General features: G+C 42.7%; 1 protein-coding gene across 7 annotated transcripts in view; it reads left to right on the top strand.

Annotated features, from left to right (window-relative positions):
* The window catches only part of RGS6 (regulator of G protein signaling 6), an 831,317-nt gene that overhangs the window by 563,813 nt on the left and 242,707 nt on the right, over positions 1-24,797 (top strand). For all 7 annotated transcript variants that reach the window (XM_029598736.1, XM_029598734.1, XM_029598733.1 and 4 more), the window contains exons 4-5: positions 6,334-6,384; positions 23,755-23,861. In XM_029598736.1, the coding sequence (XP_029454596.1) occupies positions 6,334-6,384; positions 23,755-23,861 (158 nt within the window). The remainder of the gene's footprint in view (positions 1-6,333; positions 6,385-23,754; positions 23,862-24,797) is intronic.

Below are 24,797 nucleotides of genomic sequence, written 5' to 3'. Positions count from 1 at the left end.
ACAGGGGGGAGCTGCCTGACCCTCACTCCTGACTTCCCCCATGTCCCAGCTAGTGAATGGTGTGTGGGTGAGGGGGGGGGGGGAGGATGGTGAAGTCTGAGACAGCTCCCTCCCTGCATTACTAGTGAGAGGCTGGCTTCACAGACAGGGGGGAGCTGCCTGACCCCCACTCCTGACTTCCCCCATGTCCCAGCTAGTGAATGGTGTGTGGGTGAGGGGGGGGGGGGAGGATGGTGAAGTCTGAGACAGCTCCCTCCCTGCATTACTAGTGAGAGGCTGGCTTCACAGACAGGGGGGAGCTGCCTGACCCTCACTCCTGACTTCCCCCCATGCCCCAGCTAGTGAATGGTGTGTGGGTGAGGGGGGGGGGGGGGAGGATGGTGAAGTCTGAGACAGCTCCCTCCCTGCATTACTAGTGAGAGGCTGGCTTCACAGACAGGGGGGAGCTGCCTGACCCTCACTCCTCCGGGGTATTGTGATCTTCCTGCACACAGTGCCCTATCCCTGATACCAGGGGTGTTGTGATCTTCCTGCATGCAGTGCCCTATCCCTATTAATACCAGGAGTGTTGTGATCTTCCTGCACGCAGTGCCCTATCCCTGATACCGGGATGTGTGCAAGAAGATCCCAACACCCCCGGTATCAGGAATAGGGCACTGTGTGCAGGAAGATCACAACACCCCTGGTATTAGGGATAGGGCACTGTGTGGAGGAAGATCACAACACTCCTGGTATTAATAGGGATAGGGCACTGTGTACATGAAGATCACAACACCCCTGGTGCCAGGGATAGGGCACTGTGTGCAGGAAGATCACAACACCCCTGGTGTCAGGGTTAGGGCACTGTGTGCAGGAAGATCACAACACTCCTGGTATTAATAGGGATAGGGCACTGTGTGCAGGAAGATCACAACACCCCTGGTGCCAGGGTTAGGACTCTGTGTGCAGGAAGATCACAACACTCCTGGTATTAATAGGGATAGGGCACTGTGTGCAGGAAGATCACAACACCCCTGGTGGCAGGGTTAGGGCACTGTGTGCAGGAAGATCACAACACTCCTGGTATTAATAGGGATAGGGCACTGTGTGCAGGAAGATCACAACAACCCTGGTGCCAGGGTTAGGGCACTGTGTGCAGGAAGATCACAACACTCCTGGTATTAATAGGGATAGGGCACTGTGTGCAGGAAGATCACAACACCCCTGGTGCCAGGGTTAGGGCACTGTGTGCAGGAAGATCACAACACTCCTGGTATTAATAGGGATAGGGCACTGTGTGCAGGAAGATCACAACACCCCTGGTGCCAGGGTTAGGGCACTGTGTGCAGGAAGATCACAACACTCCTGGTATTAATAGGGATAGGGCACTGTGTGCAGGAAGATCACAATACCCCTGGTATTAATAGGGATAGGGCACTGTGTACATGAAGATCACAACACCCCTGGTGCCAGGGATAGGGCACTGTGTGCAGGAAGATCACAACACCCCTGGTGTCAGGGTTAGGGCACTGTGTGCAGGAAGATCACAACACTCCTGGTATTAATAGGGATAGGGCACTGTGTGCAGGAAGATCACAACACCCCTGGTGCCAGGGTTAGGACTCTGTGTGCAGGAAGATCACAACACTCCTGGTATTAATAGGGATAGGGCACTGTGTGCAGGAAGATCACAACACCCCTGGTGGCAGGGTTAGGGCACTGTGTGCAGGAAGATCACAACACTCCTGGTATTAATAGGGATAGGGCACTGTGTGCAGGAAGATCACAACAACCCTGGTGCCAGGGTTAGGGCACTGTGTGCAGGAAGATCACAACACTCCTGGTATTAATAGGGATAGGGCACTGTGTGCAGGAAGATCACAACACCCCTGGTGCCAGGGTTAGGGCACTGTGTGCAGGAAGATCACAACACTCCTGGTATTAATAGGGATAGGGCACTGTGTGCAGGAAGATCACAACACCCCTGGTGCCAGGGTTAGGGCACTGTGTGCAGGAAGATCACAACACTCCTGGTATTAATAGGGACAGGGCACTGTGTGCAGGAAGATCACAACACCCCTGGTGCCAGGGTTAGGGCACTGTGTGCAGGAAGATCACAACACTCCTGGTATTAATAGGGACAGGGCACTGTGTGCAGGAAGATCACAACACCCCTGGTGCCAGGGTTAGGGCACTGTGTGCAGGAAGATCACAACACTCCTGGTATTAATAGGGATAGGGCACTGTGTGCAGGAAGATCACAACACCCCTGGTGCCAGGGTTAGGGCACTGTGTGCAGGAAGATCACAACACTCCTGGTATTAATAGGGACAGGGCACTGTGTGCAGGAAGATCACAACACCCCTGGTGCCAGGGTTAGGGCACTGTGTGCAGGAAGATCACAACACTCCTGGTATTAATAGGGATAGGGCACTGTGTGCAGGAAGATCACAATACCCCTGGTATCAGGGTTAGGGCACAAGTTCTAGTCACATTGACTGATCACATTACTTGTTTTGTCAAGCTACCAACTGTTTCCATTTCCCATCCCCCATATACTGTCAGTGGGAAGCTTGGTAACATGAATAAATAAGAGGGCAGCCAATAGGAATACATATTCATTCCTAAACTGACCTTAACTGACCTGAAAAGTGTCAAATTGTATCATTTTCAGTTAGTGCGCACTAACTCCCGGTTAGTGCGCACTAACTCCCGGTTAGTGCGCACTAACTCCCGGTTAGTGCGCACTAACTCCCGGTTAGTGCGCACTAACTCGAGTTAGTGCGCACTAATCGGAAAAAACGATTTTTAACGATTTTTTAACTAAAAAATCGTGCCTAACACGATTTTCTTGCCCTGCCACACGATTTCTATCGTTAAGACGATATGGAAAACGATTCACATCTCTAATATATATATCAACATAGGGTTGACCCAGGGTTCGAATTCCATTGCCGCTCCTTGTGACCTTGGGCAAGTCACCTTACTCTCCATTGCCTCAGGCACAAATTTAGGCCTGGATTCATCATTCTTCACAAAATGATGAATCCTGCGAAAACGGGGGCGAAGGAGGGGGCGGGCCCTCGAAAGCCCGCAGCCTTCGCACCACGGCGGTGTGCCGGCTGCCGGCTTTAGCTCCGAATAGTGCAACTGTGAAAGGTGGTGCTATTCGGCGCGCTACTGCCAACGATAACATTACTAACATTATCGCCGGCAGTGAAGACACTGCCGACTCCGCCCCCTCCCCACCCCGACTCCTCCCCTCCCCCTAATTTGTATTATGTCACATGCGAAAAGGCCCTTTTCACAAGTGATATGGCCTTATCGCGTGCGTTAGAGCCCTAACGCATGCGATAAAGCTTTAGAAAATAACCCCCTTATACTGTAAGCCCTCTGGGGATAGGGAAATACCTACAGTACCTGAATATAATCTACTAAAAGCAGAATATAAATCAATGAAGAGAATATTTCTTCTTTAAATCTGGATAGTCAGATCCTGTTTTTACTCACCTATGAAAATTACTAGTGGTGGTTGTGTATAGTAACTACTAAGTACAAGTCAAGTCAGCTGTGATGAAAGAAAACATATTTTCTTTTTTTTACCTTAAACAGTGTGGGAGAGTATGATGTTCTATTACACCTTAATGGATGTTACTAGGAGTAACTGAACTGAGAAATATTAGAATCTTGTATCATCCAAGATGTAATTTTTTTGGTTTTATAACCACAAACCTATGTAGCATTTCATTGTAATATATGATTACATACTCCACAGAGGGCTCTACGATCAGCAAACAAAGGCTTACTACTAATTCCGTCAATAAAAACAGCACGTCTTGCACAGGTCAGGGAAAGGGCCATTTCATTAGCCGGACCAAATGTCTGGAATGCAATGCCAGCTAATCTGAGACTGCAACAGGATTATAAGCAATTTAAAAAGGAACTGAAAACATGATTATATACACAGGCTTTTAAACAAATGGAAGGAGATGCAAAGAGAAAATAAGTGGTATTTTACTAAGCTTTTAGGATTTATAATGTTATTTTACTGGATTTTTTTCTTTTATGCTTTTAGTGATTTTATATAAATATGATTGTTTTTAAGTTTTATTTGAATATTGGTATTTAATTGATTATTTTATTATTTTAGCATTATTTTATAACTAATTGATTGATAAGATTGTTATTTATATTTTATGTGAACTGTGAACCGTTGTGATGGCACCCCAAATGACGGTATAGAAAAATTGTCAAATAAATAATAAACTGAATTTGGAAACATATTTATATAATTCTCTTTTAGCAAAGGTATACAACATTAAACATACTGCATATAGTAACACCAGAGAGATCAATATTCAAAAGCATTTAAACAAATAGCTCACAAGTTATCCATCTAAAAAGCAAATTTGGCATAATAGGCCACTTATCAGGCTAAATTATTTCTTTAAAAGATAAGCCAGATAAATAGCATTGTTGTCAAAGCCTTAACAAAAAAAAAGAAATAAAAGAGCCAGCGACCTGATCCCCTCCCTCCCTCCCCCCCCCCCCCCCCCCCCTTATCGAGCCCGTGCTTCCTGCACCTCCAAACCTTTCTTAATACTGTAAAAGTCTCCGGTTTGTAGGTCAGGCCCTTGCCCTGATTTTTGACGTTTATGAAGATCGGGCTGCTCCCCTTCCCCCCCCCCCCACCCACTTGCAGTGTTGATATGTCTTATCAGCCATCCCCATTCCCCCTGACTCTCCCCATCCCTCCCCCAGATATCTTAAATTTCCCCTGCCTGGGGCCAGAGACCCACTTCTCCACTCCATTAGAGCAGTGCTAGAGGCGCCAGGAGTGGGGAAGTGGATCCCTTGCTTCTAGCAGGGAAATTAAAGGTTTGGGGGGTAGATGGGGAGGGTCCGAGGGAATAGGGGCTGCCAGCATGAGATATCAAACTGCAACTGGGTTGGGGAAAGGGGCAGCCCGAACTTCATAATTGATGAAAACCAGGGCAGGGGGCCCGGCTAATGAACCCAGGGTCTTTTACAGTATTAAGGTAGGGATGCAGGTAGCATGGCTTGACAGAGCCATGTATGATGTTTTGGGGGGGAGGGGGAGAGGAGTGAGGTGACCAAGCTACTGGTCCTTTTATGTCTTTTTTTGTTAAGGTTTTGACAGAACTATCTAGCCAGATATCTTTTAAAGATATCCGGTTAAGTAGCACATCATTTTATTATATTTAGCAGGACATTTATCCCGCTGAATATATAACTAACTTTAGCAGGATAACTTGTCCACTACTCATCTTATTGAATATGACCCCCAGAGGGTCAGGAAGCTGAATATTTAGAAAGGATTAAATCATCTGTCTGACTTTAAATAATGGATTTTCTTTTTTTTTTACATGCAAGCTTTGCCATTTAAACAGTAAAGATGTGATCTAAGACAGTAAAAAATGAACATCATTCCATCTGACAGATATTCAACCTATATGCCAACATTAAAATGCTATCAAGTAACTATAGTATGAAATGATAAGGGGTTGTTTATATCAGCATTTTGTATAAATGAAAAGAGTTTCTTCTTGTTGCTCAAATAGGGAGCTGAATCCTCTATTTACATTGTACTTTGAGTGATTATAGGTAAAAGTTTTAAGTTTAAATGTTTAAATTTCTTCTTGATTGATTGTAATGTATAATCACTCAATTTTGTAAATGACAGTGTTATGTCATGATTAAATTGAAACTTAATAAAAAATATAAATATTAAAAAAAAAAAAATGCTATCAAGAAAGAGCTATTTAGTTTCTATTGAATACGCTGGAATAAGAAAAATTTTAGGAGGCTAAAAGTGAAAATATTCAGTATATTATTGTAGCCAAATTAGAAAGTCTTCCTCTTAAGAAGAGCTAGCAAATGACATGCGGTGACCTCTATAAGATGAGTTGGTATTCTCAGTGCAATTCCCACCCTAAAGAACTGCAAAGATATCAATTGGCACCTCTGACTCCAATTGCTAAAGAGAAAGAACAGAGAGAATAGAGATGGAAAATAGATTTCACTATCACTTCTAGAATGTTCACACCAGGACAGAGCTGAGACAGTGCGTTAAAGTTTGTTTTGGTGCTGTCCTTTATTACACATTCATGATGAAAGTGAAAAAATGAATCACGGGGAGACCATGTCTGACTGTCCCTCCATCCTTTCCAAACTTGTTATACTCTCTTGCAATGTGGATATATCAGACTTCGTTTTTCATGGCCAGTTCTGGAAACATTTGTAGATATTAAATCCACAAAAAAATTACTGTTTAAAATAATGAGCATTTGTATACTCTATTTTTAAATTAGCACTACTTTGCACTCTCTGCAGGTGCTGACATTGTACAGTGGCTAATGAAGAATCTCAACATTGAAGACCCAGGTAACATAATATAACAATAAGAGATATCATGATGTATACGGGAATTAAGAGTTGGCTAGGCTACACAAAACCAGTGGTTATGCAATTAATTTTAAAGAAGTCTGAAGCCTCTGCAGTTACTCAAGACTTATGGTTTTATGGTTCATCATATCTTTCAAACAGACGGCACAGTAGAATTAAACTGGTAAAACTGAGTGTATATTCATTGTTTAACAACTGTAGTAGGAAATCATTTTAAGACTGACGAGATATTATTGCCTTCTCTTTCTAAGAGGCCAGTGTACTAAAGTACATTAAGATGGGCTGTTATTGCACATTAAGTAGCTTGCGTTAATGGCCTATGTTAATGACATGCAAACCACTTATGTGTTATATTTCTTGCATTAAAATTAGCATGTTAACACTAATGTTACAAAAAACTTAACTGCACCTACCTGATATGTAGTAAATGGATATGCATTAATGTGCGCACATTTCAACATGTATTTTACTGTGCATATAGGTAATGAGCTGATTTGCATAATTATTCAGCTAATTGTGCATTTTGCATAATTGCATGCTGATATGCATTAAAAGCACTAATAATGTGAATAATCAATATGGCACATACTGATGATGCCTTTATCTTGCAGTAACAGTATTGCGAATACCAGCACAGTTTAATACATCTGCCTCTAAGTATTAATTACAGCTGGAGTTTCTCGGCTGCATGAGACTATTTGCACATGAGAAACTGATGAGATGTACAATGGTCTGTGCTCTGCCACACTTGGCAAATATGAGGTGGTATCTAGTGGCTCATTCTTGCCTTCAGGAAAGACACACAAGGGTGAATTTTCAAAGAGTTGCATGCGTAAAATTTGCATAAACACATGTAAGTAGCTTGTATTCATGTAATCGCTGTTTTATAAACATCGATACTACGTGCACATTTTATGTTTCACATGCACATATATGCATGAAAAAAGGAGCAGTCTGGGGCATTATGGGGTGGCATCAGCAATTCCGCGCGTAAGTTGCTATTTTATAAAACACTTATGTGCATTTACATATGGAATTTTACACCTCCTAATTATCTGGTATAATTGATATCAGACTTGTTTATGCTGTACTATTAGCTGGGTGGGAGGTCACAGAACATAAGAACATAAGAACATGCCATACTGGGTCAGACCAAGGGTCCATCAAGCCCAGCATCCTGTTTCCAACAGTGGCTAAACCAGGCCATAAGAACCTGGCAAGTACCCAAAAACTAAGTTTATTCCATGTTACCGTTGCTAGTAATAGCAGTGGCTATTTTCTAAGTCAACTTAATTAATAGCAGGTAATGGACTTCTCCTCCAAGAACTTATCCAATCCTTTTTTAAACACAGCTATACTAACTGCACTAACCACATTCTCTGGCAACAAATTCCAGAGTTTAATTGTTCGTTGAGTAAAAAAGAACTTTCTCCGATTAGTTTTAAATGTGCCACATGCTAACTTCATGGAGTGCCCCCTAGACTTTCTATTATCTGAAAGAGTAAATAACCGATTCACAACTACCTGTTCTAGACCTCTCATGACTTTAAACACCTCTATCATATCCCCCCTCAGATGTCTCAGCCGTCTCTTCTCTTCTCTTCTCTGCTCCTACCATGTGACAGGGGCCAACCAATGGCACCGGTAGCCCCTGTGACATAGTAAGGGCAAAGGCTATCAACGCCATTTTGAATACTGGCAGCCGACGGCCCGAGTGCAGGAAATCACTCCGGGACCTCCGCTGGACCACCAGGGACTTTTGGCAAGTCTTGGGGGGTCCCCCCCCCAAATACTGGCAGTCTTGGGGGGTTTATTCATTAGATACATTGTATTCGTAGGGGTTCGCCATATGTTTCGTGACCCCACGAATACAACAAATAGGGACATATACATTGCGGATTGCCAATACGTCAAAAATGAATGCACACCCCTACAAGACTGTTTCTACGGCCAAGACCTAAAGGAAAGAAGAAAGCATGCATAGAGGTAGCTTGCTGGTGCGGTGGTTTCTACCCTTAAGCCCAAATTTTGGAAGCACTGCAAGCATAAAATTCAGGGGTTACACGCATGGCTGGACCCTGCATGCGACTTATGCATTTTAGAATGAGCCCAGCCATGCACGTAACCCTTGGTATGTACAGAACTGCCAGGCCAAAGAAAAGGGATGGGCTGGGGGGGGTCTGGGTGGGGAGAGGCGGGGTGGGGGCAGACCGGGCCAGCGCCATTAGACACTGTCCTGGGGAAGCGCGCACCAGTAGCTGGCCGACGTGTAGAGTTTATTTCTGCTCCAGAGGAGCAGTAAATATCAAAACAAAACAATTGGGGAGAGTTAGGGTCTGTTTAGGGGGCGGGGAAGAGGGAGGAAGGTTAGGGTTAGGGTAGTTCCCTCCCAATCCACTCCTTAATTGGAGAGACCTGGGAGGGAACAGTGGAAAAGGCCGATTACGTTGCCACGCATAATTGAAAAATCCCCCCCCCCCCCCCCGGCATGTGCGAATGAGGCACCCACCCACACATGCGCGCGCTGATTATAAAATTGGGTGCACATATGCGCGCAGATATCGCATTTTACAACATGAACACGGCGACACATGCATGTTATAAAATTGGCATGTCCATGTGTGCTTGCGGGTTTGAAAATTTACCCCTTAATCAATAAGCCTTGATACCTTTGATGCAGCTCTGCAGGGCAGGGGAAAAGGTGGATTGGATTCAGACAGCAACCAACAAGGGCCCGACTTTTACGATCTGGGAAATTGATACGCCTGGGAGTAACCTGCACAAACCAGAAATTACTATCCTTAACAAGTAGTATTGTGGGTTTTAGCTCCCCTATGTGGCAGACTATATGGTTGAGTTCTCAGAGTATATGACTTCATGCCACCATTTAGTGTGTGGACTTTTTAGTTATCCCTTGTAGGGGCAGCATGTCACCGTGCTTGTTCCTGTTTTGTTTAATTTTCTTATGAAAGAACCCTTAGGCCTCTAAGGATGAGGTCTGAGTATTTTTGTTTGTAAGGTTTTGGGTGGACCCTTGGACACTGTGGCAGATGACCACGCCCACGGGGGGGAAGTCCCGTGAGGGGCCACAGGTCAGGCTCAGCTTAGGACACACAACAAAGAATTATCTTTTATTAAACAGAGTTGAGAAGCCACCAGATGTGGCAGTAGTGAGTAAGATGAAGCCCAGCTGGGCTTGTAGTCCCTCAGGACACTGGAACAGCGATCCCTCAATAGCTGTGCTGTAGTGGAGAGAAACTGAGATAGTGAGTACAGTGGAGCATCGACAGGGTTCTGGTATAGAGCCTCATTTTTTGATTACTCACATAGTGGTTTCTCCCGGAAGGTAACACAGAAGCTGGAATAGAGGCAGGCCCTCGAGGAGCGAGTATCTGGTTCCAGGGAACAGCTCTGAGAGAATATAGATGGTAATTCACTGATGGTTTAAGCAGCGGGTTCTTCCAAGCAGAAGTGAGCTCAGGCAGCGAGTCCAGGAACATGGGCCCTCGAGGAGCGAGTATCGGTTCCAGACAGCGACCTGAAAGAAAAGGGAGAGGCCCCTGAAGAGCGGGTACCCCAGTAGAGTAAGTCCAATTAAGGAGAGGCAGAGTAGCTAGGTATGGAGAGCGAATCCCATCCGTAAGGAGTCCCTTCACCTTGCTAACTCGATTAGCTAGCAAATAGAGTAGGCTTTTGTATCCGGAATGCGTGACATCATCACAGGGGGACGCCCCTGAAGTTCATGCCAAAGAAGGAATAAGAAGCAGGGCTGTGCGGCGTGTGCGCACTATGGTAGCTGAACAACATGGCGGGATGCAGCACCCAAGCTGGACTGGGGATGATGGAGAGGACGGCAGGCAGACGCCGCGGCAGCCAGATGTCCATCAACTGCAGGAGGAGTCGCCAAAGAGGTAAGGAGGGCGGAGTGGAGACGTCGGGCAGCGACAGTCGTAACAGTACCCCCCTTCAAAGGGCAGAATCCTCTGCAGGTACCAGGTTTAGGCTTCAAAGGATGCGCAAGATGAAATTGACGGAGAATCTCTTTATCAAGGATGTTAGCCTGAGGCTCCCAAGAGTTTTCTTCGGGGCCGAAACCTTCCCAAGAAAGAAGGTATTCATGTGTTTTGCCTCGTCTTCAGACATCAAGAATCTCTTCGACCTTAAATTCTAGGTCATCTTCTGCGTTGATGGCAGGTGGTTCCTGAGTCTTAGAAGAGAATTCACTGAGTATGAGAGGTTTCAAGAGTGAAACGTGAAAAGCATTGTGGATGTTTAGTCCGGGTGGAAGCTTCAGACTGTAAGTGATATTGCCAAGATGTCGGAGGATTGGAAATGGTCCAACATAGCGAAGAGCAAACTGAGTGGAGGGTAATTTCAGTCTGAGATGTTTGGTATATAGCAGACTTTGTCACCGGGTTTGAAGACAGATGCTTGAGAATAGTGAGCGTCATAAAACGTCTTAGTACGGCCACTCGCTTTAACTAGCATGTCTTTCGTCTGAGTCCACAGGTTATGGATTTCAACAGCAGTAGATTGAGCTGCTAGGGACATCACTGAAAACTTCAGTGGAAGTGGCGGTGTTGGAGAGCGTCCATATACCACTTCAAAAGGTGTTGATCCAGTTGATGTTGCTGGATGAGAATTGATGGCAAATTCAGTCCAAAGTAACAGTTCAGCCCAGTTATTCTGACGGCAACTCACGTAGGCTTGAATGAACTGTTTTAAGGTTCTATTCATCCATACTGTTTGGCCATTTGATTGCAGATGATAGGCTGAAGTGTAGTCTAGAGAAATGTTGTATAACTTCTTGCCATGAATTGAGATCCTCGGTCTGAAACAATGTGTCTTGGTAGGCTGTGAAGGTGAAAAATGTGTGACATGAAGAGCTTCACAAGCTCCAAGGCTGAAGGTAAGCCAGGCAGCGCCACGAAATGGGCCATCTTGCTGAAGCGATCAACTGTTAGCCAGATGGTATTCATTCCTCCAGAAAGGGGTAAATCAACTACAAAGTCAGTAGCGATGTGTGACCAGGGCTGTTCCAGAACTGGCAGAGGCTGCAGCAATCCCCATGGTTGGCCAGAAGCAGGTTTGTGTTTGGCACAGTTGGTACAAGATGCCACGTAGGATAGGGTATCTTTCTTGATAGTAGGCCACCAATAGAACTTCTAGATCTTAAGCAGGGTGCGGCATTGACCAGGATGGCCAGCCAGCTTGGAATATTGCGCCCAAAAAAGCACTCTCTTCCTGAGGTGTTTAGGCACGTTGGTCTTACCAGCGGGCACAGAATGTGTAGTCGCCAAGATGACTTTCTTTGGGTCAATTATGTGCTGAGGTTCTTCAGGCACATCCTCCGAGAGAAAGGAGCATGACAAGGCATCAGCTCTGGTATTTCTGTCTCCAGGGCGATATTTAAGCACAAAGTCAAAACGAGTGAAGAATAAGGACCATCTAGCTTGTCTGTGGTTAAGACGTTGTGCATGGTGGAGATATTCTAGATTTTTATGGTCCATTAATACGGATATTTGATGTTGAGCACCTTCGAGCCAAGACCACCATTCCTCGAATGCTAGCTTAATAGCCAAGAGCTCTTTATCTCCGATCCCATAATTCTTCTCTGCCGGGGATAAACATCGTGAGAAGAAAGAGCAGGGACATACGGATTTAGAGTCTCCAGTTTGGCTCAATACAGCCCCCATGCCGACATCCGAAGCGTCAACTTCTACGATAAATGGCTTGTTGGGGGTCAGGATGCCACAAGCATGGTTCTGTGGAAAAGGCAGTCTTTAATTTCTCAAAAGCGGAAATGGCCTCCTCAGACCATTTTGAAGCGTTGGCACCCTTGTGGGTCATTGCGGTCAAGGGTACTGTTAAAGAAGAGTAGTTCTTTATAAAGCTTCTATAATAGTTGGTACAAAAATCGTCTCAGGGCATTCAGGCTGGTAGGTTGGGACCAATTTTTGATACTCTCTAGCTTTTGAGGGTCCATCTGGAAGCCATCTTTAGATATAGCCAAGAAAAGGCACGGAGTCTTTATGGAATTCACACTTGGATAGTTTGGCATAGAGCCGGTGTTCACGGAGTCGGTGTAGTACTTGCTTGACATCCTCTAGATGAGTGGGCAGATCTTGAGTAAATATCAGGATATCATCCAGGTATACCACGACACTCTTGTACAACAGGTCCCGCAAGATGTCGTTCATCATGTTCTGAAATATAGCAGGTGCGTTGCACAGGCCGAAGGGCATTACTAAGTACTCAAAATGGCCATCTCAAGTGTTGAAGGCTGTTTTCCATTTGTCACCACTGCAAATGCGAACTAAGTTGTAGGCCACCTTCAGGTCAAGTTTTGAGAAGAATTTGGTCCCCTGAAGCCGGTCAAAAAGCTCTGAAATTAAAGGCAGGGGGTAGCGGTCTTTAATCGTGATTTTGTTCAGACCTCGGTAATCGATACAAGGACGTAAGGTACCGTCCTTCTTCCCCACAAAGAAGAAGCCTGCGCCGGCTGGAGACTTCGATGGTCTAATAAACCCTTTCTGTAAATTCTCCTCGATGTATTCGGATATCGCCTTGTTTATTTATTTATTTATTTAAAACATTTTATATACCGATTTTCACGGAAGGTATCCGACCAAAACGGTTCACAACTTCAAATTATAAAAGATAAAATAATAATAATACTAAAGAAAATAAAAAACATAATAAATAAATAGGAAATAGTAAAGATTGAAAAAAAATACATTGTATAATTATAATCCTTAACACTCTGCATGACTTAACTAGAAAGAAAATTTTTTTAACAAAACAAGAAAAGTCAGAAATTTAAGAAGAATTACGAATTCAAGGTCCTCATTATCATGTAGTTAGCAACAAATAGTCTATTAAGCTCCAAATATGTATCATAAACCGATACTGATATTATAAGGAGCTTTGAGGAGAGGTATTCACTTCCTCAATTCCTGCATAAACTATTTTAAATAGATAGGTTTTTAGAGCCTTCTTGAATTCCTTGTGGTCCATAATTGATCTCAGGGAATTTGGAATCGAGTTCCAAAGGATGGGTCCCGCCACTGAAAAGGCTCTCTCTCTTGTTATATTTAGCCTAGCCAATCTGACTGTGGGCACCTCAAGCAGATACTTAGAAGTAGATCTAAGATTTCTAGTAGGCTTATATAACCGCAATGAGGTGCAACTTGATTGGCAACCAATGTAACCCATACAGGATGGGAGAGATATGATGTCTCATGGATGCTCCTGTTAGTAAACGGGCAGCAGAGTTCTGAATTTGCTGCAAAGGTCTTAAAATAGAATCCGACAGGCCCAAAAAGAGGCTGTTACAATAATCTAAACCTGAAAAGATGATAGATTGAATAACCGTTTGAGAGTCTGATTTAAGTAGTAGTGGCTTTAATCTTTTTATTGTCTGTAGTTTGAAAAATGAGGTCTTGGTCAGATGTGAAATGTGATGTGTTAAAGATAAATTGGTATCTAATTGTAATCCCAAATTACGAACCACTCTTTTTATCTCGATCACCTCTGTACCTAGCGTGATTGAGGAAGGTGGACAATTAATAGGATTCTCAATCACACTTAACAAAAGGAATTCCGTTTTTTTTGAATTAAGTTTAAGCCTACTATGACTTAACCATTGCTCAATTGTCTTTACATACAAATTACATAATGAGATGGTCTCTGTCCAAGATGTTTTAGAAGGAATGTACAGTTGTATGTCATCCGCATAAATTCTAAACTGAACATCCAAGGCTGATAGTATTTAGCACAGTGGGAGGAGATATATATTGAACAACACTGGTGATAGTGAGGACCCCTGTGGAACCCCTGTATTTTGTGTATACATTTGTGACAATTTACCTTTAAAGTTTACTTGCCAACAACGATCTGAAAAGTAACTCTCAAACCAGTTTAATACTGTGCTTTGTAAACCTATCTTTTGAAGTCTGGATAGGAGAATTTTATGATCAAGCGTGTCAAACGCTGCGGATATATCCAGCAAGACTAACAAATAATCTATATTGGAATCGAATCCTCTTATATAAGTATCAAATGTAGAGAGGAGAAGGGTTTCTGTGGAGTAACCCTTTCTAAACCCATGTTGGTTTGGGTGTAAGATGTCATAGTCTGATAAGTATTCTCTTAACTGGTATAATACCGAGGATTCGATAATTTTTGATAGGGATGTCAAAGCTGCAATTGGCCTAAGATTTGTGAGATCCAATACAGAAGATGATTTTTTCTTTTGAATAGGAGTAATGGAGGCTTGCTTTAGATAACGTGGGAAAATTCCCGTTTCTAAAGATTGATTTATGATAGAACATATCAATTCTGGATAATGAGCCCCCAGCTCTTTAAACAGGATGCTTAGAGTGGATAGACACGTCCTTTAGGAGGTTCAGTATTGGGTTTCAGTCTTATGGCACAGTCATAGGACCTATGCGGAGGAAGAATGTCAGCAGTTTCTTTGGAAAACACATCACTGAAAGATGCATATTGGGGTGGCATTCCCGGCATCACTGGAGTTGTAGGCATGCAGATGACAGGAGCAATCTCCTTAAGGCACTTTCCATGACTGTTATGACTGTCGCTGCCCGACATCTCCACTACGCCCTCCTTACCTCTCTGGCGACTCCTCCTGCGGTTAACCGATGTTTGGCTGCCACGGCGTCTGCCTGCCGTCCTCTCCGGCGTCCCCGATCCGGCTTGGGCGCCGCCTCCCGCCATACTGTCCAGTTGCCTTAGGGCGCGTGCGCCGCATGGCTCTGCTTCAAGTACCTTCATTGGCGCGAACCTCAGGGGCGTCCCCCTGTGATGACGTCACACATCCCGGATACAAATAGCCTACGTGATTGCTAGCCATCGAGTTAGCAAATGTTTCCTAACGGATGGGATTCACTCTCCGTACCTAGATACTCTGCCTCCACTATTGGACTACTTTATTTGGGGTACCCGCTCCTCGGGGGCTCTCTCTCTCTTCTCTTTCAGGTCACTGTCTGGAACCAGTACTCGCTCCTCGAGGGCCCATGTTCCTGAACTCGCTACCTGGACTTCTCTTCTGCCTGGAAGACACCGCTGCCTATACCATCAGTGAGTTACCATCTACTTCTCTCAGAGCTGTTCCCTGGAAGCAGGTTCTCGCTCCTCGAGGGCGTGCCTTTACTTCAGCTCCTGTGCTCCATACCGAGAGGCCGCTGTCACAGCCATTGTGGGATTGCTGTTCCAGAGCCTGAGGGACTACAAGCCCAGCTGGGCTACTTTCCTGCTCACTACCACCACCTCTGGTGGCTCATCAATACTGTTTAATAAAAGATCTAACTGTGTGTGTGTCCTAAAGCTGAGCCTGACCTGTGGCCCCTCACGGGCCATGGTGTGATCATCTGCCACAGAGTCCAGGGGTCCACTCAAATCCTTACAAACAATGACAACCTGGGCCCCAGTGGGAGAGTTCCAAGGATGCCCAGTCAAATTGGGGTTGGTGCGACTGCAACCAGGGTAACCCCAGGATGATAGGGTGCATGGCCTTCTCTAACACAAAGAAGGGAATTGACTCAGTGTGGAGAGCTCTGGTGCGAAGAGTTACTGGTACAGTTTGGCAAGTCACATCACCCGGGAAGGGCTCCCCATGGATGGAAGATAGGATAAGTGGAACCTTCAAAGTGATGAGGGGGATCCTCAAATGTTCCACTAGGTGTCGAAGAATAAAGATGCCTCCTGCCCCTGAATCCACCAGGGCAAGAGTTTGAAACTCAGACAGTCCGCAGATCAAGGAGACTGGGAGAGAGAGAGTGGAGGAAAGGGCGTAGTAAGGCTTAAGAACAGTCCTCCTGCAGGACTTAGGCCCGGCCGTTTCCCAGATAGGAGGTGATGTCCTATTGTAGATTACAAACTCGTTAAAAGACAGGAAACAGAAAGTAGGATTAAATGGTCAATTTTCTCAGTGGAAAAGGGTAAACAGTGGAGTGCCTCAGGGATCTGTACTTGGACCGGTGCTTTTCAATATATTTATAAATGATTTGGAAAAGAATACGATAAGTGAGGTTTTTAAATTTGCAGAAGATACAAAATTATTCAGAATAGTTAAATCACAGATTGTGATACATTGCAGGAGGACCTTGTGAGACTGGAAGATTGGGCATCCAAAAGGCAGATGAAATTAAATGTGGACAAGTGCAAGGTGTTGCATATAGGAAAAAATAACCCTTGCTATAGTTACACGATGTTAGGTTCCATATGAGGATCTACCACCCAGGAAAAAGATCTAGGCATCATAGTGAATAATACTTTGAAATCGTCGGCTCAGTGTGCTGCAGCAGTCAAGAATGTTAGGAATTATTAGGAAGGGAATGGTTAACAAAACAGAAAATGTCATAATGCCTCTGTATCGCTCCATGGTGAGACCGCACCTTGAATACTGTGTACAATTCTGGTCGCCTCATCTCAAAAAAGATACCGTTGCGATAGAGAAGGTTCAGAGAAGTGTGACCAAAATGATAAAGGGGATGGAACAGCACCCCTATGAGGAAAGGCTGAAGAGTTTAGGGCTGTTCAGCTTGGAGAAGAGACGGCGAAGGGGAGTTATGATAGAGGTCTTTAAAATCAAGAGAGGTCTTGAACAAGTAGATGTAAATCGATTATTTACACTTTTGGATAATAGAAGGACTAGGGGGCACTCCATGAAGTTAGCAAGTATCACGTTTAAGACTACTCAGAGAAAATTCTTTTTCACTCAACGCACAATTAACCTCTTGAATTTGTTGCCAGAGGATATGATTAGTGCAGTTAGTTTAGCTGGGTTTAAAAAAGGTTTAGATAAGTTCTTGGAGGAAAAGTCCATTAACTGCTATTAAGCAAGTTGACTTAGGAAATGGCCACTGCTGTTACCGGCATCAGTAGCATGGGATCTTCTTAATGTTTGGGTACTTGCCAGGTTCTTGTGGCCTGGTTTGGCCTCTGTTGGAAACAGGATGCTGAGCTTGATGGACCCTTGGTCTGACCCAGCATGCAAATTTTTCATATTCTTATGTCAATATATAGTAGGTTTTTGGGGGTCAGTGAAGAAATTTATAACACCAAAGTGTCCATAGTATCATTAGAGACATATTCAGTAGGCCAATGAGTGTACCAAATAAATTTAGCAGGTATATTCAGTGGTACTTAACAAGTTAGCGTTCCTACTAAATATAATTGGCTGAAGATACCCGGATAAAGTTAATCAGGTAATTTTGCTGCTCACCGGGATGACATGGAGTCCAACAGGATAAGCATCCTGCATGAGACTAAATGCACAATTGTATCTTTATGGGTAGAAATCCCTTGTGAGTCGGGGAAAACTATAGTGATGGGAGTATACTACCGTCCCCCTGGTCAAGATGGTGAGATAGAAAGTGAAATGCTAAGAGAAATTAGGGAAGCTAACCAAATTGGTAGTGCGGTAATAATGGGAGATTTCAATTACTCTAACAAATACGTTGTAGGCAAAAGGTTTTTTAACTTCTATGTGCAAAATCTCTTTAATTTTGAGAATAGGACCATCATAACACCCACGGTATACAAGCAAGTTAGCCTGAATTTTAACCGCTATGGGTCATATATAATCATCGGTCCAAATTTGTCAAAAGTCTCTTTTTATTAAAGAAAATATTTTTGTTTTTTATTTTTTGTAAAAAATGTGGAACTGTACTTCCCTTATTTGTTGATGGCACTATCGTGCTTCGGAGATCCAGTCACTGAACAAAAGCAAGTCCTTCATTGGTGGCGCAACCACGCTTTGGTGATCCCATTGTCAGTGCAAGTCCAGTCCGACGTACATTTCTCAGGGCTGCTACTTCAGGGACTGTAATCGACTTGGTTCTCCTGGGATACCTTCTGAGAAGTCTAAATGATTATGTCCACATAAAATTCAATCCTTAGATTTCACTCCAGTCCTTAAATCTTACTCTAAAAATGAAGTCAAAACTTTTTATCGCACATATGCTTTCACAAAAAATGCTGCACATCCCAAGGGTATGTTTAAACAAGCAACTCACCACTCCATGGCGCCTTTTCGTCTTGTCGGCGTCTTAGCAGAAGAACCACGAGATCAGTGTAATTATATATGAATTTACCGTGATGCACCTGTGTATCAGGCGCATCTAACGAGATGGAACTCACATGAAGTGAATCCACTCTATCTCCCTATTGAGCCCATGCGGAGTTACTGTTTGTAATTGATGTATCCATCATTGTTCACATTGACAGAGATGTTTAATCCTGTCTCCTCATCTCCAATGTGACGAAACAATTTCTAATACTGTCCATTGGATGTCCAAGAATGTATGATTTTGTTCCTTAAAATGAGTCACCAGAGGTTCTTCCATTCTACCTGTTTTTATACAGCATTTGTGTTCTGTTAATCTAGTGCGTATGGAACATTTTGTCATGCCCACATATATTAGCGGACATGGGCAGAATATTGCATGGGAGGTCTTACAGGTGACACGAGGTAACGATATGATTTGGCCTGTTGGTAAACGAATGGAGGTTTGCGGTGATTTTAATGCACAGCGAGAGCAATTGATGCAACTGTTCACATCGTCTGTAGTACCTGGTGGGTTGTATGTACTGGCATGGACTACGTGGTCCCTAATATTTCTGCCTCTTGAGTGCGCTATGCGAATGGGTTCCTTGAACAAGGGGTGGATTTCTTGAAGAATTGCCCAGTATCTTCTGATGGCTCTGCTGATGGTTGGCGATGCCAATATATGTCTCAAGACCAGTATCTCCGGGTTCGAATCTGCAGAATTTTTTTGAAAAAATAGATAATACCTATTAGAGTAAAGGGCTCGCCGGTATGCCTATTTTACGCATAACACCGGGTACCCACTCTGTAAAAATCTGCTAGCCATTTGTTGAGCTTGTTTCTTAAACTCAGACATGTCAGTGCATAAGCGTCGCAGACGCATGAATTGACCTACTGGGAGATTTAATTTCAAAGTACTAGGGTGAAAACTATCAAAACACAACACCTCCTCCAATATTTCAGATGTGCCGTCCACTGATTCTGCTGAATGTGTTCTTTCTCAAATGCAGTGACAGAGAGATTTGCCACGTCTGGCGCCATTGCTGCCCCCCATTGCAGTTCCACAGATTTGTAAAAAGAACTGGTCATGAAACATAAAATAATTGTGACTCAGTGCAAAATGTAATAGTTCTATGATGAAGGATGTAGGTATGCGTTGTGGGGATAGACGGTTCTTTAATACTGTGGCTATAACTGTAAGTAATTCTTCCTGCGGGATAACTGTGTAAAGTGATTCAATGTCCATGGTGACTAAAAGACTATCGCTGGTCAGAATGATTGTGACAATCACTGACAATCGGATCACCAAAGCGCAGTAGCGCCACCAATGAAAGACTTGCTTTTGTTCAGTGACTGGATCTTCGAAGCGCGATAGCGCCATCAACGAATAAAGGAAGTACAGTTCCACATTTTTTACAAAAAATAAAAAACAAAAATATTTTCTTTAATAAAAAGAGACTTTTGACAAATTTGGACTGATGATTATATATGACCCATAGTGGTTAAAATTCAGGCTAACTTGTTTGTATACCGTGGGTGTTATGATGGTCCTATTCTCAAATTTAAAGAGATTTTGCACATAGAAGTTATGCCTACAACTACTGTTACTATTTTGTGGTAGATTTCAATTACCCCAATATTGACTGGTCAAATGTATCATCAGTACATGTTAGAGATATATAGTTCCTGGATGGAATAAATGACATTTTTATGGAGCAATTGGTTCAGGAACCGACAAGAGAGGGAGCAATTTTAGACCTAATTCTCAGTGGAGCATAGGATTTGGTGAGAGAGGTAATGGTGGTGGGGCCGCTTGGCAATAGTGATCATAATAAGATCAAATTTGAATTAATGACTGGAAGGGGGACAGCAAGCAAATCCATGGCTCTTGTGCTAAACTTTCAAAAGGGAAACTTTGATAAAATGAGAAAAATTGTTAGAAATAAACTGAAAGGAGCAGCTATAAAGGTAAAAAGTGTGCAAGAGGCATGGTCATTGTTAAAAAATACCATCCTAGAAGCACAGTCCAGATGTATTCCACACATTAAAAAACGTGGAAAGAAGGCAAAACGATTACCGGCATGGTTAAAAGGGGAGGTAAAAGAAGCTATTTTAGCCAAAAGATCTTCATTCAAAAATTGGAAGAAGGATCCAACAGAAGAAAATAGGATAATACATAAGCGTTGGCAAGTTAAATGTAAGACATTGATAAGACAGGCTAAGAGAAAATTTGAAAAGAAGTTGGCCGTAGAGGCAAAAACTCACAGTAAAAACTTTTTAAAATATATCCGAAGCAGAAAGCCTGTGAGGGAATCAGTTGGACTGTTAGATGATTGAGGGGTTAAAGGGGCACTTAGAGAAGATAAGGCCATTGCGAAAAGATTAAATGATTTTTTGCTTCAGTGTTTACTGAAGAGGATGTTGGGGAGGTACCCATACCGGAGAAGGTTTTCATGGGTAATGATTCAGATGGACTGAACCAAATCATGGTGAACCTAGAAGATATGGTAGGCCTGATTGACAAACTGAAGAGTAGTATATCACCAGGACTGGATGGTATACACCTCAGAGTTCGGAAGGAACTCAAAAATGAAATTTCAGACCTATTAGTAAAAATTTGTAACCTATCATTAAAATCATCCATTGTACCTGAAGACTGGAGGATAGCTAATGTAACCCCAATATTTAAAAAGGGCTCCAGGGGCAATCCAGGAAACTACAGACCGGTTAGCCTGACTTCAGTGCCAGGAAAAATAGTGGAAAGTGTTCTAAACATCAAAATCACAGAGCATATAGAAATACATGGTTTAATGGAACAAAGTCAGCATGGCTTTACCCAAGGCAAGTCTTGCCTCACAAATCTGTTTCACTTTTTTGAAGGAGTTAATAAACATGTGGATAAAGGTGAACCGGTAGATGTAGCGTACTTGGATTTTCAGAAGACGTTTGACAAAGTTCGTCATGAGAGGCTTCTAGGAAAAGTAAAAAGTCATGGGATAGGTGGCAATGTCCTTTCGTGGATGACAAACTGGCTAAAAGATCGGAAACAGAGAGTAGGATTAAATGGACAATTTTCTCAGTGGAAGGGAATGGGCAGTGGAGTGCCTCAGAGATCTGTATTCGGACCCTTACTTTTCAATATAGTTATAAATGATCTGGAAAGAAATACGACGAGTGAGATAATCAAATTTTCAGATGATACAAAATTGTTCAGAGTAGTTAAATCACAAGCAGATTGTGATCAATTGCAGGAAGACCTTGTGAGACTGGAAAATTGAGCATCGAAATGGCAGATGAAATTTAATGTGGATAAGTGCAAGGTGATGCACATAGGGAAAAATAACCCATGCTATGCTTACACAATGTTAGGTTCCATATTAGGTGCTACCACCCAAGAAAGAGATCTAGGCGTCATAGTGGATAACACATTGAAATCGTCGGTTCAGTGTGCTGCAGCAGTCAAAAAAGCAAACAGAATGTTGGGAATTATTAGAAAGGGAATGGTGAATAAAACGGAAAATGTCATAATGCCTCTGTATCGCTTCATGGTGAGACTGCACCTTGAATACTGTGTACAATTCTGGTCACCGCATCTCAAAAAAGATATAGTTGCGATGGAGAAGATACAGAGAATGGCGACCAAAATGGTAAGGGGAATGGAACAGCTCCCCTATGAGGAAAGACTAAAGAAGTTAGGACTTTTCAGCTTGGAAAAGAGACGGCTGAGGGGGGGATATGATATAGGTGTTTAAAATCATGAGAGGTCTAGAATGGGTAGATGTGAATCAGTTATTTACTCTTTCGGATAATAGAAAGACAAGGGGGCACTCCATGAAGTTAGCATGTGGCACATTTAAAACTAATCGGAGAAAGTTCTTTTTCACTCAACGCACAATTAAACTCTGGAATTTGTTGCCAGAGGATGTGGTTAGTGCAGTTAGTGTAGCTGTGTTTAAAAAAGGATTGGATAAGTTCTTGGAGGAGAATTCCATTACCTGTTATTAATTAAGTTGACTTAGAAAATAGCCATTGCTATTACTAGCAAAAGTAACATGGAATAGACTTAGTTTTTGGGTACTTGCCAGGTTCTTATGGCCTGGATTGGTCACTGTTGGAGACAGGATGCTGGGCTTGATGGACCCTTGGTCTGACCCAGTATGGCATGTTCTTATGTTCATTAGTTTACAGAATATTGTAAAATAAATAATAAGCAACCATGCTGTCTTATCTTCCCTCCTCCTCCCCCTAAGAACTATTTAAAAATAGTGTGCATTCAATACCACCTCCCCCTCCTACCTCCAAATCTCTTTTTTTAAATTTTGCAGGCCAAGCGGCACTGTTCTCAGCCCCTTTCCTCTATCTTCAAAATAATATTAATTGAAATCTCCTTCATCTCCAAAAGGCTCCCCAGTACTGAGCAGGAGGAGTAGAGTCTCTTACTTTGTCCCGCTCACTTAATACATAAGTGCCAATAGCTCTGAGAGTTCCGGGTATTTACATGTTAATTTATTCACCTCACTCCTTCACTGATTGGCCCTTTTGACAGTTGAAGAGCCAGTCCCCATTCAGAACTCAGTTTTTCTTTGAAGATGAGCTTGCAGTTGAACATCATTATTGCCCTCCCTATAAATGCACAAAACTACACTATATTAACAGATTTTATTTTAATTACTTAGAAAAATATCTACTATGAGGTAGAAATTAACAAAATAATTTTAAAAAGTTATCCATCTAAATGACAAATATGGCACATTCAGCCACTTATCGGGCTAAATTATTTTTTTTCCCCAGGGAAGTGCTAATTAACTGGCTATATTCTTTTTAATATCGCCGGTTATGTTTCAAGTTATGCGTCCACACAAGGCTGGATAACTTTATACACAACTGACCATATTGAAAACAGTATCAGATTATGTTTAAAGTTATCCACCCTTGCCAGATAACTTTAATCGGGGATATTCAGTGGGACATTTATTCCACTGAATATCCAGGACAAGTTATCCAGCTAACATTAACCCGATAACTTGTTCACTAAACTCCTTACTGAATATTGGCTTCAGTATGCATTCATGTTAGGAAGCTCAGGAAGCATCCAGATGCCAAATATTTGAAAGAGTATTCAGATTAACAAGTCAGTGGGTCATATATGCTATGAAATTGTTTTCCTCTCTACCGCAAGAAGTGTTGTACATGCCACTGGTACAGATTCATCAGATTTATTGTGGAGGTCTGCCAGATGTATTATCGAGGTGATTTAATTTTCCTTCATTTTTTCACAGTGGAAGCAATACACGTAGGAAGCCTAATATCAGCACAAGGCTACATCTTCCCCATATCAGATCATGTTCTCACTTTGAAAGATGACAGCACCTTTTATCGCTTTCAGGTCAGTCATTCCTTGAACTCTTGTCATCCTAATGGTGAGCTAAGACTATGCCGATGCTATGGCCTCACTTCATCCCTCTTCTGGACAGGGCTCAAGGGCACAGTCAAACTTCTTTGTGATAAAAAAAATGGGTCACAGACTCAAAAAATAAAAATACAAATTTTTAAAAGTTAAGAATCAGAGATTGGTGTTTGATAGTTATTATTATTATTAGATTACATTTATTCGTAGCTGCTTCATAAAGATGCTCAAATTGATTTACAAAAAACATGCAAAACAATTTAAAATATGTCACATATAATCAATACTCCCTATAATTGCAATTCCATACACACTATGCCGGTACTGTAATAATTAATATTAACACACATAACGAGATTGATATTCAGTAGGCCAGGTAACTTTACCTGAATATTCATCTGAACATACCCAAATAATTATTCTACTGAAAATACCCAACTAGAGTTACCTGGTTAAATGTAGGGAAGTAATTTTTTTGACCAAATATACTTCATTAACATAGCCTGGTAGCACTGAATATTAATGATCACTGACACAAATTTTGCCACACCTCTGGAATGACTCTGAAACCGCCTCTTTTCATTTGGCTAAATTTTGTGTGGGTACTCGCTACCACCAGACCTTCGCCTTGAACCTTGCCATACTACTTTTAAAAAGAAACTTAAGACTTGGCTCTTCATACAAGCATTCCCGGAGAGCTAAGAGCAGGAAGAACGACAATCTCAAACCAGTCACTGTTCCCCACTGCCTCCCTCCCCCTGCATACAAGTTCCTGAAGAATTCAATTACTGAAAGTTAACTTATCATATATATTCTGTTCACTGGAGTTGCACGAACGCCCCCTCTGCGCCTTCATGCTGTTGTTCTGTTTACAGCAACAATGTAATTACTAATTGTTTTATTTTTGTTTTTGTT

This window comes from Rhinatrema bivittatum, chromosome 4, assembly GCF_901001135.1.
Source record: "Rhinatrema bivittatum chromosome 4, aRhiBiv1.1, whole genome shotgun sequence".
Classification (NCBI taxonomy): domain Eukaryota; kingdom Metazoa; phylum Chordata; class Amphibia; order Gymnophiona; family Rhinatrematidae; genus Rhinatrema; species Rhinatrema bivittatum.
Note: the sequence above shows the minus strand (reverse complement) of the source record. Positions and strands in the feature narration are given on the sequence as shown.